At 50.2% G+C, this 16,051-nt stretch overlaps 1 protein-coding gene across 3 annotated transcripts in view; it reads left to right on the plus strand.

Moving 5' to 3' along the window:
- Nucleotides 1-16,051, plus strand: part of KANSL1 (KAT8 regulatory NSL complex subunit 1) — a 76,176-nt gene that overhangs the window by 55,049 nt on the left and 5,076 nt on the right. For 2 of the 3 annotated variants that reach the window (XM_088068077.1, XM_014261053.2), the window contains exons 3-10: nt 266-407; nt 3,245-3,349; nt 6,732-6,847; nt 8,195-8,384; nt 11,022-11,187; nt 13,888-14,070; nt 14,411-14,569; nt 14,873-15,024. In XM_088068077.1, coding sequence (XP_087924203.1) covers nt 266-407; nt 3,245-3,349; nt 6,732-6,847; nt 8,195-8,384; nt 11,022-11,187; nt 13,888-14,070; nt 14,411-14,569; nt 14,873-15,024 — 1,213 coding nt within the window. The remainder of the gene's footprint in view (nt 1-265; nt 408-3,244; nt 3,350-6,731; nt 6,848-8,194; nt 8,385-11,021; nt 11,188-13,887; nt 14,071-14,410; nt 14,570-14,872; nt 15,025-16,051) is intronic. The other variant, XM_088068078.1, reaches the window with a different exon arrangement.

A 16,051-nucleotide genomic window follows, 5' to 3' on the forward strand; every position in this document is an offset into this window, starting at 1 on the left:
TGCTGTTCAGGTGGATTTGGGGACTGCTGGCAGAGACTTATTTTGAAGATTTCAGTCACTGGGTACCAGAATATGTTGGAATATTGCTCTGCGAAGACACGGCCCTTGCGGCACATCTGCAATTCCTTGGTAATTATTAGCAGTGGTGAGATGATATCAGTGCTGCCATCCAGGATGGAGCTTTTGATCTGCCTGTCAGTTCTCCTTGGACTTTGTGGCCTGTGTAATTCAGACCCACTGAGAATAATCCCGTGTGTCGTTGCAGGAGGCGGAGGGCAGAGTGGAGGTGGGCAGCGGACCGTGCCGCCATCGTCAGCCGCTGGAACTGGCTCCAAGCCCACGTCTCGGACCTGGAGTACCGGATCCGGCAGCAGACGGACATCTACAAGCAGATCAGAGCCAACAAGGTGAGGAGCAGGGCCCTTGGGCACCCTGGTTCTGCTTTGCCTCCTCACGGCTCTCTGCGACGCCAGAGAGCGCAGATGCAAAGTCTGATGCTTTTCCCCCCTGCCTCTCTCCCAAGGCAGATTGCAAAGCTGTGACTAATTGTAATGCAATTTGGCATGGGCTGAGTGTAATTCCTGTCCCTGGTTCAATGTGATAACGTGAAGGGAGCAGTACCCTGCTTTAGAGTCAGTCTTCGGTGCTGTTGCATTTGTGATGCTGTTCCCCATCACTCAAGCCTTCCTTTTTTTCTCTGATATTTTTTTAAAAACTTCCCCTTCATTCTTTTTGGGAGTAGCTGAAGATGGGGATAAGAACAACTGAGACTTAGTGGAAAAGGGAGTGGCCTGTGGAGGAAGTTAGTTCAGATACTATCTGAAACAGGCTTAAAATTGAGTCTGTTCCATGAAAATGATCATTTTTTAGTGCTGATCCTTTTCTGTAGAAGGAGTATTTTTTTTAGCATTGCTCTCAGATGGTGGGAGAATGGGGAAGAGCAGAGAAGGGATGAGGAAGGGATTGTTACAGAGGCTTGTTCAGGCATGCACATCTAAATGTCAGGCCTTGGAGGAAGGAATGTCTGGAGTTTGTGGCAGGAAGGCTCCTGGTATTGCATCAACTGAGAGATCCTCAGGAATTCAGTCTGGCAAACGACTTTCCCAAGATGTGTGCTGCTCTGGGGGTGGTGGGGAGAGGTTTCCAGGGGGTAGAAATCAGAGGAGGGAGACTGGACTTTGAGGCAGCTGTGCAGAAAAACAGACTTAATTGAGTGAGTGAGGGCTCTAAATGAGTAGGTGGAAGAGCACAGCTTGTGAGCAGAATCCATTACTGAGATTAGGGCAAAAGGCTTCTGGGAAGTGGGCAAATGAATGATTCCTCAGAAAGAATCATCTTCCTTCCATCTTAAAGCTGACAGTGCAGCATGGTTTTAAGTACAAAATACAAAATAGCCAAACATTTATATGCTGAAAGTTAAGTAATGGAAGAAATGAGAAAGCTCACGTGATGATGTAGAAGGTTCAGGGCTTTCAGCAGGTGATGACAACTTGACTGGCTCATGACATGGCCTGTAGTGGTTACAAGCATCCCCTGTGTTTTTATCCAAGGCTGCAGCCTCAAGGGCCGAAAGGAGGTTTTGGCCAGCAGAATCATCCTCTTCCATTTGTTCAAACCACAACTCAGCTGTGATAACCCAATACGTGAATTTAAGATAAAAAAATGTTTAAGGTGCAGGGGCATTCAGAACTTGAGTGTTCTGGGTAGTGGCTGTTCTGCCTGAAGAAGAAAAAAGCAGAACCACAAGTTTCACATACCCTGTCTCTGACAGGGCTTGCTGGAGATTGTTCTCGCACCCAGCTGTCATTATCTTGATGTCATTGAGCTCTGGGATGGTTGTAAAACAGATTCTGTTTGCACCAGTGAAAAGCTAGAGAGCCTCTTAGAAGGGCTTGGAACAAGAATAGGAGGCTAGAGAAACAACCTCGTGTTTCAGTAACACACAAGCTTGTTGGAATGAATTTGGCTTCAAATTGTACAAGGAAAACAGTTAAAGAATTTGGAAACACCTTGTTTTTTCTATCAATGTAACTTAACTCCAGCTTATCTGCCCATAAGGAGGTTAAAATATAGCTGCTGCAGGAATTCAGAGTTCTACAAGTTCTAAAGTTCAAAGACATTTGATTTCATTCTTTTTTAGGTTAATTACCTTTATGTGTTAGAGTTTCCATCCCAGTGTACCTTCAAGAAAGACACATTGCTGTGTCAGATCAAAGCCAGGGAAGGACGAGGCAGTCAAAAATAACCCTGTGTTTTGAGGGTAAACTGCTGCCTGGGTGTCTCAGCAGGAATTGTGCTCTCAGCTCAGTCGGAGCCTGGTGAGATGTGGAGGAAAACACCAAATCAGGGAGCGTGTGCTCAGAGCTGGTTGTAAAATACCCTGCAAAAAGGCACTTAAAAATAGCAGGCTGTTGAGGGAAGCCTTGTAGCTGTGTCCTCTCTCCAGATAACGTGCCCAGGTTCCCCTCCAGGCTCACTTTGCTGTGACACGCTGTGCAACCTCCAGAATTGTTTTCAGGTGACGGATCTGCCTGTTCTTGATCTCAACAGCCCCTTCTCAGTTCCTTGTTTGACCAGATGCAGCTCACTGGGGCTTGTCTTTGTCCTGGGCTGTGTTCGTGGCCTGTAGGTTCCACCAGCTCCCTAATGCCTTCCACATTTTGCCTGCTTTGTTATAGCTCAGAATATGCATAATTACAATTATTTTATTTCACTTTGTGTTGTTCTGAGAGCAAAGCAGTCCTGCCTTTAGATTAAGCTTCAGTTAAACAGAAACAGAACAGCGTATGTTAAACCTGATGAAACGGTGCTCAGCCACCGTGCTTTGTCTCTCTGAGTTTATAGCAATGTCTTCCTTTCCTTATTGAATTTTTGTAAATACTGCATCGAGGTCTGCTCAGAGTAACGAGTCTGTAGATTTTTGTCACCTGCTCAGAATGGTTTGCTTGGCTGTGGTGGCAGGTTCCCCTCTGCAGGATGAGAGCAGTCGCTTGCTGCTGTGGCCTGGCTGGTCCCTGGAGCTGCTCGTGGGGCAGGCAGTGGGGCAGAGGCCTGTGAGCTGTCCCCAGCCACTGTCCTTCCTTCCCTGAGTTCAGCTGGAATGTCAGGAAAAGTCAGGCAGCATTGGGGGATTGGTGGGAGTTCAAAGCCTGCTGTGCAGCATGGGGTTTGGGGGATGATGGGTGTGCAGTTTCCCTGCAGAGACCAAGGGATGTGCAGTTAATTCCCATTCCCTCTCTTCCAGGGGCTGATAGTTCTCGGGGAGGCATCGCCCCCTGAGCCTGCAGTAGATGATCCATCCCGTCCTGTTGGAGCTGAGGTGAAGCTGGAGCCTGGGGCCGAGCGGCTGGTAAGTGCCAGCAGTGGGACTGGCTGCTCCAGGTGCTGCACCTGCAGCGGTGCTGGGGAGGGAAGGGCCATCCTTGGAGCTGTGGGGCAGGAGGATGCTCAAACCTGGACTCGTGGAGCAGCTCCTCCCTGTGACTCCAGGTGGGAATCACTGATCTTGGTCTGTAGCTCGCCCCCTCCCACGTTACTGTGGGGGTAATAAACAATAGGATTTAAACACCTTTTAGAACAGAGTTCCTGGGGGTACCTTTGTAATATGCATTAGCATTTTGTGAAGCTTTAAAATCTTAACTAATCCTTTCCCTCCAGCAAAAAGTACCTCAAACTGAGAGCAGCATGATTAGCAAAGGCTGCTCAAGATGTGGCTATTTAATATCTGCCTGAGCATTCCCCCTTGGAAAGGGCACTAATGATTGCAGTGAGATGCACTGGAAACTATGCAGAGTGCCAGGTATTTATTATTTAATGCAGAAATGTAGGGCACAGAGTAAAGGCTTGATGGTACTGTTCAGCCTGCCGGTGGTTGCTTTGGATCCTGGGGGATGCATCAATGGATTAAAATGGAGAGTTTGGAAGTCGTGGTGGAGTAGGAGGAGAAGGGTGGTCCCTGAAACTTCTGCAGGTTCTGCTTGGCACTTTCTTGTGGTCACTCTGCAGCCCCGTGTGCCTTCTTGGCCTGAAAAGGGTGTTTGTTCCCCTTCTGCAGGGACTCCCACAGCACTCCTCACTCCCAGCTTCCCTGGAAGTGTCACCCCTGGAACCACCGCCTCGGGCACCCAGCTCCTGGGTTTGTGATTAATTAGGGCTGCTCATTAGGGCAGGGCCTTGAGTCAGAGCCTTGATCTGCTCCGAGCCAGAGATTACCCAGAGACGTTCTGTGTGCTGCAGAGGGATCTCTTGGGCCGTTCCTGGAGAGGTACTTACCTGTTTGGCACCCTCCAGGCCTTTCCCCACAAACTGGCAGAGTAAGAGACACGTCTGCATCATGGAGCAAAGGCAGGAATCCGTCCTGCCTCATCCCAGCTCCCTTGGATCTCCTCCTCTTGCGAGTGCCTCCCTTGGCCGGCCGGATCCACGTCCTTGGGCATCAGCTTCGGACGTGGGATGGGGCTGATAATCCCCAGGAGGAACTAATCCTATCACTAGTGCAGGGAAGGGCTTTGCAAACAAGGCCTGGGAATACATCTTCTGGGAAATGGAAGCTCGGTAGGTGAAGAAATATTTTTGCCTGAAGGTGGAAATAACAAAGCCCTGAAGACATAACTTGTCTGTTGATTTTGGCTCCTTGGATTGCTTGTCTAGTGAGGGGCTGCACTTGAAATACATAATTAGGGGGCAATATCTAGTAATAGGTGAAGGTCTGAACCTGGCTGCTTTGGTCAGGGTTCTTTGGGAATGCAGGGGACATTCCTGGTGTTGGCTCGTGGCTGCCGGTGCGCACACGGCTGCGTTGCTGCCCTGATGTGCTGCACTTGAATCTTTGACTCCCCCCAGGAGTCCCAGCGATCCTGAGGACCTGGACTTCCAGACCCAGAACACACAGAAGAGCTCAGTCAGGATCAGGGCTGTGATCCTGGTGGGATGGATGCTGCTCTGGATCCCAGGAGGACAGCACAGCTTTGGGAGCTGCACCAGGAGGTGCTGGCTCTGCTCGTGTCGGGGTACACCCACCTCAGGGTGATAAAGGGAGCCTGGGCTGCTCCTGATAAACACACGTTGGATTGGAGCTCTCCAGCTCCTCTGCAGGAGGCAGCTGAGTCCCTCTACTCCTATCTTGAACCACCAGGACAGAGTGAACTCTTGGAGAAGAAGTTCCTCCTTTAAGACCCTTTCTGGAGAAGAAAATAAACGATTTCAAAAGAGCTCATGAGTCATGAGTCCCCGCCCTGCTGCACCAGGGGTGCCTCTGGCGGGCGTCACGTGGAGGCTCAGCCTTGCCAAGCCTCTGGAAAGCAGAGGGAAAGTGTTCAGCTCCTGCATGACTTCACCTGGCTGGGGTGCTGGGTTTACCTGACCTCTCAGGTGTGATCTGATCTTGCTCCTCTGGCTCTCTGGGTGGCAGAGTTGGTCTCATCCTGTCTTTTCTCCCCCATAGGAGAAACATCTCTTTCAGCAGAAGTGTAAAACCCCCCTGCAAAGTTCCTCAAACAGGCCCAGGCAGAAGCTGTCTGAGTTGTTAGAAATTGCCCTTCCCTCGGTGATTCAGGTCTCTGCTCCTCTGGAATCTGTTAACCCAGCACTGCCATGGCCTGGTTTTGTGTTTATTGAGTTGGAGGGTGTTTGCACCACACAGTCCAGATGGGTTTGGGATGGAGTCAGGGCCAAGCAGGGGGCTTGGCTGACCATCTGTGTGGTGTCAGACCTCTGCTTTGGCCTTTTTTCTTGGTACTTGAACCACATCACCACTGTGTGTGCTCAAAGGGGGAACCCCAGCGAGAGACAGGGCAAGGAGTGTAGGAAGTGCTGCACAAAGGAAAAAATAAAGTTTAACCCCAGGGAGGAGCGTTTCTGACACTAAAACAGGGGGGCTGCACGGATGGGGCTGAGGGTGATGAATGCCAGAGGTGTGGACACACTGGTGGGCTGCTCCAGGGTGGGGAACAGGAATGTCACTGCTGGGAGGTACAAAGCCAGTGTGTCCTTGGAGGCTTGGTGACAATCCTGCTGCTCCCTGCAGAGCCAGGGGCTTTGCATTTCAGACCTCAGACAGACAGGACTGGGGAGCAGCACAGTGTTTTTGGCTCAATTTTTACTCACTTTCCTCTACCAAAAAGGTGTTTCCAGCTTTGTGTTTATCCAGCACTTTCAGCATTACAGACTCGCCCTGTTCTCATCCAAACCCCACAGCCTGGGTTCACACTCATTTAAAACACTCCCTAAAATGCTGTTTGGACTGTGTTTGCACAGGTAGTAAGTTAAAATGCAAATTCAGTTTTGCAAGTCAGTTCCCCTCTCCCTCCCTCCCTGTTCTCCCCCAAAATGCTCAGGCAGGAGCTTTCAGCCACATAGCTCAGAACAGAAACCAAGCTGCAGCAGAGGCTGCAGAGCTTTACAGGTGGTGATGAACTTGTTTGCACTGTGGAGACAAAATGCTAAAATCTCTTTAAAGCCCTGAGCCTTTCATGCTCCTGGTTGCCTGAGGGGAATTAAAGTCCTTTGGATCTTGGAATGAAAGAGCTGCCGTGTATCCATCCTCTTGCTGCTCCCTAAGATCTCCTTGTGTCCCTGGTCTCCTGTTCATACAGTGACTCCTGAACCCTGGTTTGAAGTCCTGTGTGCAAATCCATGGCTACAGTGCAGAATCCTCAACTAGAACCCAGGGATAGAAGTTGTGGCTATTTAAGAAGCTTTGATTAATTTGTATTTTTCTCACCCTTCCTTAGAGTGTGTCTGGATCTCAGCCCCTGGAAAACGTGGGTATTCCTGCTGCAAATACTCCTGAATCCCATCCCACCAAGCCCTGTGGAGCACCCAGACCCGTCAATGGAGTTATTAACACGTAAGCTCTTGGACATTCTGGGAGTGTTTGCTGTTATGATCTGGGCAATGTCCTGTTGGAAACCAGGCTGTGACTGAGTTGGTGATGGTATAGATGGTGTCTTTCTTCAAAAAGTACAGTAGTAGATCATGCCTGGAAACATTTTGGAGGAGATTGCTTGCTTGAGGTTTTCTGCTGCATTGTTTTGCTGAAAATGGAATTAAACTGAGCTGTGTTTACATGAACAAGCCCTGCAGGCAGCTGTGCACTGAGCATGGGCAAAACTTGTTTCTTTATGAGTAGTTTTAATACATCTGCAAATTGTGTGATTCAGAGGTACTAATGCCCTGCTCACAGAACTACCTGTAACCACTGACCCACTTTATTGGAGTTATGGAGGAATCCCATTGATTTGGGGAGTAAAACTTCCTAAATTCTTTATTTCTCCAGGCTGCTTTTATTGAGAAAGTCTTGAAGTGGGTAAATGAAAACAAGTGAAAGACATTCCCTGATGCTACAGGGTTGAACCACTTGAAAACCCTTGAAAAACGTTGCAATTGCTCAGTGCCTTGAGGAGGCAGGGAAAGAGAGGGGAAAGGGAAGGAGGGAGGGAGGGATCCTGCACCGATGTAGTGTGAGCAGATCAAGGAGCCCGTGGCTGCAGCTGGAACACTGCAGGCTGGAACAGAGCCCTTTGTGTCCCTGTAGCCTTTGAACTGCACAGCCTTAGACCACAGGGCTTTAATGTTTTGCATTTTTAGAAATGAAACACTTGTAGAATAGACATGAAAAGGTTCCGTAGATGAGGCGCTGCTGCGCTGGGATCTGCTCAGGGCACGGGGTATTGATGCCAGGGCTGCTGCATCCTTTGTGCCTGGGAGAGGTTGGTGTTAACACTGCACCTTTCTGGGGTCACTGCTGAGAGCTGCCACGGGTAGAGATCTCAAATATTCATCAGAACCGAGTTTACAGCGGGGTTAAATATTTTTTCTATAAAATTGTATGTTCTCTGGCATTTAGACTCACGAAAACCCCTTGTCTTGAGATTCCCCAAACTCTCATTCTGGAGGAAGCTGAATTCTAGGGTTAAAGCCATTCAGGTCTAGAGTGGCTTTTGCTCTGTGGCTTTCAATGCTGTATTTTTGTTCAGAGCTTCCAAAGGTGTTTTGTCAAAGGTTCAGTCGTGGGAGAGTGGAAGGTGACTGAAGTAAAAGCCAAAAATGGAGTTGGTTTAATAAAACCTGTTGTGCCATGAACTGCAGAGCTTTAAACTCAGCTTGGAGTGTTTGCTCAGGTGTGAGCCATGAACCTGCTGGTAGTGCTGCATGAATAACTGGGCTTTCCTTATTCTCCTCTCTTCTGGGGCAGTCTGCAGCCTGGCCTGGCAGAACACGCTCAGGGAGAGGGCCAGGAGGCCGAGGAGCTCCTGCACAAGAGGCAGCGCCTGTCCCTGGTCCCCGCGGACGGGACGTGTGTGGCCGCTCGCACCCGCCCCGTGCTCAGCTGCAAGAAGCGGCGGCTCGTCCGACCCAGCACCATCATGCCCCTTTCCAAAAAGGTCAGTTGGGTGGTTTCTGCTCTTACTTTCCTTGTAAAGATGGAAAAGAACAACAGGAAGGAAGAGCAGGACGGCAGGGCTTTAAAGGCTGTTGGAAAAACAAAGGAGAAGCGAAGGAGAAGGTTGTAGCAGGTTGGAGGATTTTTCTTACCTGTCACTGGGGAGGGAAGACGCTGAACTCGTGAGTTTTCTTAAACCAAGCAGCCTGAGGTGAACTCAAGGCCAGGTAGGTCAGTGTGGCACAGTCTGAGCAGGAGAAAGAAGCCCTGAGAAGTCAAGTATCAGGAAACTTTAACTCTGAGACAGGAATTAGCAAAGCCCCAGGAACTCGCTGCTGCTGCTCAAGGGAGAACCACAGCTGTTTGCCCAGGCACACGTGGGATGAATGCCCTCTCTTCCTCTTTTGTTTTCTTTATTACTATCTTTTATACTCATCTCCCTTATGCAGAATTCGTTCAGTGGAAATGGAGTTTATTGCCTGTATGAGGAAGGGCCATGTTCAGTTCTTTTTATTTTCTCTTAGGAATACCATAAACTGTCAGTTGGAGGGAAAATAGTGAGAAATGGAGGAAATAAGGACCTTTATTTGTGCATGCAGAACCATAATGGCAAAAATCCATTTACCTTTGAGACAAAGTGTTTCAAGTCTAACTCTCCCACAAGGGTTGGGGGGTTTTCACTCTGTGGATGTTTAAAAGAGAAGTTCCAAAAGCAGCATTTTTCTGAGCAAAATAGATTCTTTCTCAGCTGAATCAGCTTTAACTGATCACTTATCTGCAGTTTTATCTGGGGTATTTCTGGGAGAGCTCTGCAGTGATTACTTGCAAAATCTTCAGTGATTTGGAAGTTGATGAACTTTTTTGTGGTGGAGGCTGCCTCGTGCACTCAGTGCTTGAAGAATTGGCTGTAAATTCTGTGTTGGATCTTTGTTCTTGTCATCAAATCCGTTTGGTAATCAGAGATGGTTCAGAAGAGCGGTTCCAGGGGTGGAAGTGCCGGAGAGGAGGGGATTTCTGAGTCCTCCTCCAGTCATTCCAGAGACAGCTGAGTCATGGCCAAGTGCTGCTCCAGAAGTACCTCCAGAAATACCTTCTCCAGTTGCCTCCTGCGCAGCACAAAGTGGCTGTGCACTGAACTTTGCACATGCATTGTGGAGTTTTTGATCTTGTCATGTTTTTATTGTTTTCCTCACAATTGGGTTGCACACATTTATGGGAATTTGTGCCCAAAGCTGGGGGCAGACCTCCAGCTGACATATTTGGCAGAGTGGCAGGATTGCCTCTCTCCTTGCCCAGATCCTAGTTGAAAAGCCCTGTGGGCTTAATCTTTATTATTTTTTATTTATTAATTATTTTTTATTAATTAATTAATTTTTTATTAATTTTATTTAATTAATTAATCAGCTCTGCTGATTCATGCTCGTTGTTGGATCCATCACAACCTCCACATCCTCTGGGCAGAGCTTCAGAGGTAGCAATGTAACTGCTCAGTTACCCCTTCCTCCTCACCTCTGGGCATTTGCTCCCTGCATTCACCCTGGCTGAATTATATTTCATTTATTTTAGATCATTTTTCTGAACTGGTAACCAGGAGTGGGTTTCCAGCTCTTCCCTTCAAGCAGCCCTTTCTCAGTGTAGTGCCACTTGCTGTGGGTATGCTCTCCCATCCTTCAAGTAATTCATGGGAATTATTTGAGTAATTCTGACTCAGAACAGGCTTCTGCAGGATCCAGTTTGATCCATTCTTCCATTTTGGTGGGGAATCAGGGGTTCTTTTCTCTGCATGGGATTTATATCCAGTTGTGTGTCTGCTTGCAGTGGTTTCACACCGATGAAGTCTGTATCAGGTCTATAAATCTATGAATTGAGACTGTCCTGGATTAAGGAACAGGGCTGAGAACCACCTGTGTCACTCTGTAGATATCCCTGCAAGCGTCAGCTCCTGGCACATAATGATGGTTCTGACCCACTGGAACTAAAAATGGCTTCTTTCCCCCTTCTCTGACAGCAGAATTGTGCTGCCTCATGGTTTTTATAAATGAGGTTTCAACCTAGATAAAATTAAACACTTTTAGTCAAATTTAGCAGCTGTTAAACTGTCTGTGCTGGTAAGTCATAGTTTTCAGTTGTGTTTATGCAAAGTGAAAGCATCCTCTCGTGAGGCCAGATAAATTAACAGGTTCTGTTACAACAAGGTAGAGAAAAAATAAAAAGGGGGTGTGTGTATGTGTTTGTGTATATACACACACATTATGATTATATCTAATGTATATAATTAATATGGAATATACTATAGATATATATTATGCATAATAAGTATAATTTTATAACAATATTTATAAATGTCACATAACAGCTGTTCAATATAATAAATTATATAGAAATAAAATTAATTGTATATTTATTGTTAATGAAATGTAACTATATTACATAAAAATGTGGGTTTGATTTTAGATACTTTATATACAGTATGTATTTACATCTGTCTATCTGTCTATATCGATAGATAAATAGATAGATATGTACAAGGAATATTCAGAAAGCAGAGCTGCTTGTTGGCTGTGTTCCATGGGCTGTGGCAGGGGTGTCAGGGAGGGTCCCTGTGCTGGCTGGCTGTGATGTCCCCGTGTCCCTGCAGGCGCTCCGTGCCAGCCTGGCGCGCTGCAGCTGCGACGTCAACCCCTCGTGTGCCCTGTGCGGCGCCCGCAGCTCCTCCACGCTGGACATCCAGTACGATGCCCCTCTGCTGGAGCGCCTCTCCCAGCTGGACTCCTGCATCCATCCTGTCCTGTCATTCCCAGACGGTGAGCTCGGGTCCTGGGGGTCCTGGGGGGTCCTGGGGGTTCTGGGGGGCCACAGGGACTGCTTGGAGGCACCCTGGGCTTGCAGGGGAGGTGCAGATCCACTTGGGTACCGCCAGAGCTGTTCATCTGCAGGTGTTTTGGAGATTAGAGCACTGACTGGAGCGGGAGGGTCTGGGAAGTGTTACTTTAGTAGGCTCTGCTGTGTTTTGGGAATCTCCACCTGGAGCCTCACACGAAGCAGTGCCTGGAGTCCTTCCTGGGACTTGGCTCTGGGGTCTTTGGGGCTCTAAACCACCTGAGAAAGATTTGTTTCCAGAGTTTGTCCATCTGTATTAAATGATTTGTCACAGGAAATCCTTTTGACCTCGTGAGGAATTGAAAATGATCTTCCATGGTTCAGTAGGCACAGCAAGAAGGGATGTTCTCGTTAGGACACTCAATTTCCTGTGTTACAGCTTCAGGGTTAATCATCATTAAGAGCAATAATTAACCAACCCTGACCCTGGGCTATTCACAGATTTCATGTGTAGGGACTTTTCCCAAGGGAAGAGTTTCCAGGGTCTTCTTGAACTGGTGCTTTTATTGGGAGGGTTGGGCAGTGCATGGGTCACAGTGGTTCCTGCCATTGCTGGGGGTTTGTGGCTGCTTGAGGTGTAAAACCGTGGCTGCCCCATCCTTGGAAGTGTCCAGGGCCAGGCTGGACGGGGCTTGGAGCGAGCTGGGGTAGTGTCAGGTGTCCCTGGCCAGCTCATCCTGGGGTTCTGGTGCTGGGGGAAGGTGTGAGCCTGGCTGCCCTGGGGGTGTCGGGTGGTTGGTCTGGGGGAAGTCACTGGGCTGATGGGTGTGCTTGGGTTTAAATTCCAGCTTTTCACAAGCTTCACGTGACAGAAGGAAGTGCAGGGAGTGTCTGGGAGCAATTAATGTGGCCTCTTTCATTAGCACTATATTTAAACCAGACTAAAATAGTAAATTGGTGCTATTTTTAGCTAGATCCCTCCCCTCCCAAAGACACAGCTCTGATCAGGAGTGCTCAAGGAACTTAATGAACTCCTGAAGCAGGAATTTATTTTCTGTGTTCACAGCACTTGTGATCCTCTCTAGTGCTAATTCAAATATCCTGGGAAGTGGGGAGACAACCTGTTGGGTGCTATTGCAGCAGAGACACCGGGCAAATTATCCCATGTTCTTCCCATTTTCAGGGCTCCCTGCAGCCAGCTGACAGGGCAGAAGATCCATTCTGGCTGCATGAGATTAAAAAACTTTGGATTTAAAACTAATTGTTGTAAAGCTGAAAACACCTGTACAGAAATACCCATTTTCCCCTACTGGTGAACTTTATTTATTCAGTCATGCTTAGTGCAGTTTGCTAGGGTTGATGTTTGGGAGGGGGGTGATTCCCATCCCAAAGAAAAGGCAGGTAATTTGTTCAGGTGGGGCTGGTGCTGTTGGAGGTGTCAGGGTGCTGCTGGCTGCGTGTGCAGGGGCTCACTGAGGATTCCTGCTGGATGGAGCGGGCTGGAGCTGTGAGCATGTGCTGACTTTCACTTTGAGCTGTCTCTCCAGTGCCAGCCGGGATCTCCAGAGCAGTTTGCCAAGGGCAAAACTGCCAGGCACTGCAGGAGGAAAAGATCATTTATTCACTTATTCCCCTGGCAAGCAGGACAGATGCAGCGAGGCCTTTAACCCCTGCCAGAGCTTTGTCCCCTTTTGTCCCCTTCCTGTCAGGGTGGTGTGGGGTTTGGTGTTTTTCTGCTTGGTTTGATTTCTCGCTGGAATTTTTGGATGATGTAATAACCTTGGAGGGAGGATGAGCGCTGTGCTCACTGTGGTTGCCATCTGCCGGTCCCTGGGAGCCCTGCACTGCTTCTCCAGCAGCAGGGGCAGGAGGGATGGTGCCACTTGTGCACGGACTCTGCTGCCAGCAGGGCAGTGCCAAAGCAGCAAAGAACTCGCTTTCTGCTGACAAGGTTTTGTCTTGGCCTTGTCCCCCTCCCTTCAAACTGTCCCCTCCTTCCACAGATGGTGTGGGATGGGAACTGGGAGGAGAAGGCAAAGGATGAGCAGAGAGCAGAGGCTGTTTTCCCCAAGTCTGACCATTCCAGTGGCTGGCAGCATCCCTAAAGGACTGGCCTGGCCCCTCCACGTTTTTTGGAGCATGTCCCCAGAAGCCAGCAGTGATGGCCAAAGAACTATCAGCCAGGAGTTCCTCTTGGGGCCTCTCAGGTGTGGTCACACACAACCTCTCATGGCTGAGATTCCACATCAGGCAGACTAACGTGCTGCAGTACCTGGTTGGCTTCTGGCTTGACTTGGAATTGAGGATTTAGGCTGAATTTCTCTCTTCCAGCCCACATTTTGGTGCTGAGATACCTCAGATTCTTGGAAGTCAGATCTGAGGTAGCACCACGTGAGGGAACTTCAGAGGTGAAGACACAGAAGTTTTCTGACAAAGAAAACATTTTTCTCCTGCCAGGATATGCTTGGGCTGTGAATCCTGTAGGAATGTCCTTTTCACAAAGACCTGCTAGGACCTATTGCAGGTCCTTCCTGAATGTGAGCAGAGTGTATGGAAGCCTGGGTCTGACAGTCTGTGCTTGCCTGTTCCTCGGGGCTGTTCTCACTGGGGGCACTGGGACAGGGTGCTGGACGTGCTCTTTGTTTCACGATTAGTTTGGATTCCATGTTCTGTGTCCCCTGCAGATGTGCCGACGAGCCTGCACTTCCAGAGCATGTTGAAATCCCAGTGGCAGAACAAACCCTACGAGAAAACTAAACCTCCCAAAAAGCTGTCTCTGAAGCACAGAGCCCCCGTGCCCCCCAGCCTGGCCGACCCCGCGCGCAAGGACCGCCACAAGCTGGTCAACTCCTTCTTCACCGCGGCCAGTAAGTGCTGCCCCTGCCCGGGCTGCTCACACAGGAGCAGGAGCAGCAGGAGGAGGAGGAGGATGATGATGATGCCCTTCAGGTCCCGCTCCCAGGGGTGAGGCAGGGTTATGGCAGGGCTGCAGGTGAGGTGTGTGCAGGTAGGGACCTTTGTAGGGACCTTCTCGTGCTCGGTGTCCGCCGTGCCCACAGCAGTGCCACAGGTCTGAGCACGCCTCCCCAGCACCCCCATGGTGTGGACAATTCGTGGAGCTGGAAAACTCTGCCCGAGCCTCCTGTGCCAGCAGAAAGAGAGGTGAAAACGGGCCTTTCATAGCTCTTTCTCTGTTCCCCTCCTCAGAGCGCTCCCATCAAAAAGCCCAAGCAGACAAGGCACACAGGCCGCCTTTAGACGATTTTTCGGCCGTGTCCAAGGCCGAGAGAGCGCCAGAGCGCTCTGCCCAGCCTCCTGCCTTTGACAAAAAGCGATTGCGAGACTGCTCATCTGAGAGGAGTGAAGGTAGGCCCCCAGGGGCAGGTGTCTCGGGGGGAGCTTGGGCTTTGCTGCATCCCCAGCCTCTCTGCCCCAGAGAAGGGGGCACGCACTGCTTTGGGCCGAGCCGCCACCGCAGCAATGCCTTGTGTGCTCTAAACTGCTTCTTCCCCAGGGCAGCCCCCTCGGAAGGCGCTTCTCTTTCCTGCAGAGCTCCTCAGCACCGGCCCTTTCTGGGGCACATGGTCCTCTCCTCTCCACCACCACCCCCTCGGCTGGGTTGGGTTTGTTGCTGACGCTGTTGTTCATTTTCTCCCCGTCCCTGTGCAGTGTTGAAGCATCACACGGACGTCGGTGGCCCGAGCTACCTGTCAGCAGCTGTGACCCCCACCCCTCACAGCCCCATAGCTCGGCAGCTCTCCACCTCCTCCGAGGGCTCAGCTCCTGCCAGCTCCTCTTCCCAGGGCACCTCTGGCACTGCTGTGAGTATCTGCTGCCTTCTGGGGGGGTTCAGCCCCATCGTGGGGGCTCAGCTCTTACACAGATTTGGGGCTGGGGAGTGCTCAGTGTTGGTCTTGCCACGCTGGCCTTAGTGGGTGTTGGATCTGTTGGCTGTGCAGAGCCAGGCAGCTGCAATTCCAGGTTCACCATCAGCTGGGCAGCTGCTGGTGAATATTCCCGTGCCCAGCAGTCCCTTGGCTGTGGTCCACATCCAGATTTTGGTTTCTGGATCAGTGTGGCCAGGAGAAGAGCTGAGCTCCCACTGGGACAGCTCCCCTCGTGGCCTCGGTGTCACAGGGCCAGGGCACAGCAGTGGTGGTGACCTTCCCCTGCAGTGTCTGAGCTCAGACCGTCTTCTGAGACACGCTCAGACTCCCACACTGCTTGAGGATGGCAGGATGTGGGATCTTCCTGAGCTGTGTCAGTGAGCAGAACCAAAACTCCCACTGTGCCTGGGGACAGGGCGATGGCACCAGACACCATCACCCTCCCAGGCCCACGTTAGCAGAAGCCCTCCAGTGAACGACTGAATTCTGCTGAGCTCACAGGTGTCCCAGTGAAGAATCTGGCTTCTGTCTGTTCAAACTACCCATTTGGTAGTTTGGGCCAAAGCCTGAGCTGGAGGTGACATGGGACAGCAGAGCAGGACTCCTTGAACCCCCTGCTCCAGGCTTGTTGCTGTGGGGTTCTGGGTCCTTCACTGCAGAATTCAGTTGTTCCGTCACCAGCTGTGACATCAGCATCAGAAGAACCCAGGGCTGGTTCAGCTTGAGTGTCTTGGAGGGGAGGACAGCCCATCTCAGCAGCCCTGACACCTCGAAGAGGCCTTGGCTCTGCACACACCCACCCTGGGTTTCTCTTGTTGCTTTCGCAAGCTCGTTCAGAAATGAAAGATGAAGAGGTTTCCCTCCCCCAGCAAGAGGATTCCAGGCTCTGGGCTCCAGGCCCTGGGCTCAGGGGTGGAGCTCCTCCTGTGTTCAAGCGTCCCAGGCAGCTGCGGGTCCGTGT

Source organism: Pseudopodoces humilis, chromosome 29 (assembly GCF_049639895.1).
Source record: "Pseudopodoces humilis isolate 2021_Gansu_Grassland_sample_001 chromosome 29, ASM4963989v1, whole genome shotgun sequence".
Taxonomy (NCBI): domain Eukaryota; kingdom Metazoa; phylum Chordata; class Aves; order Passeriformes; family Paridae; genus Pseudopodoces; species Pseudopodoces humilis.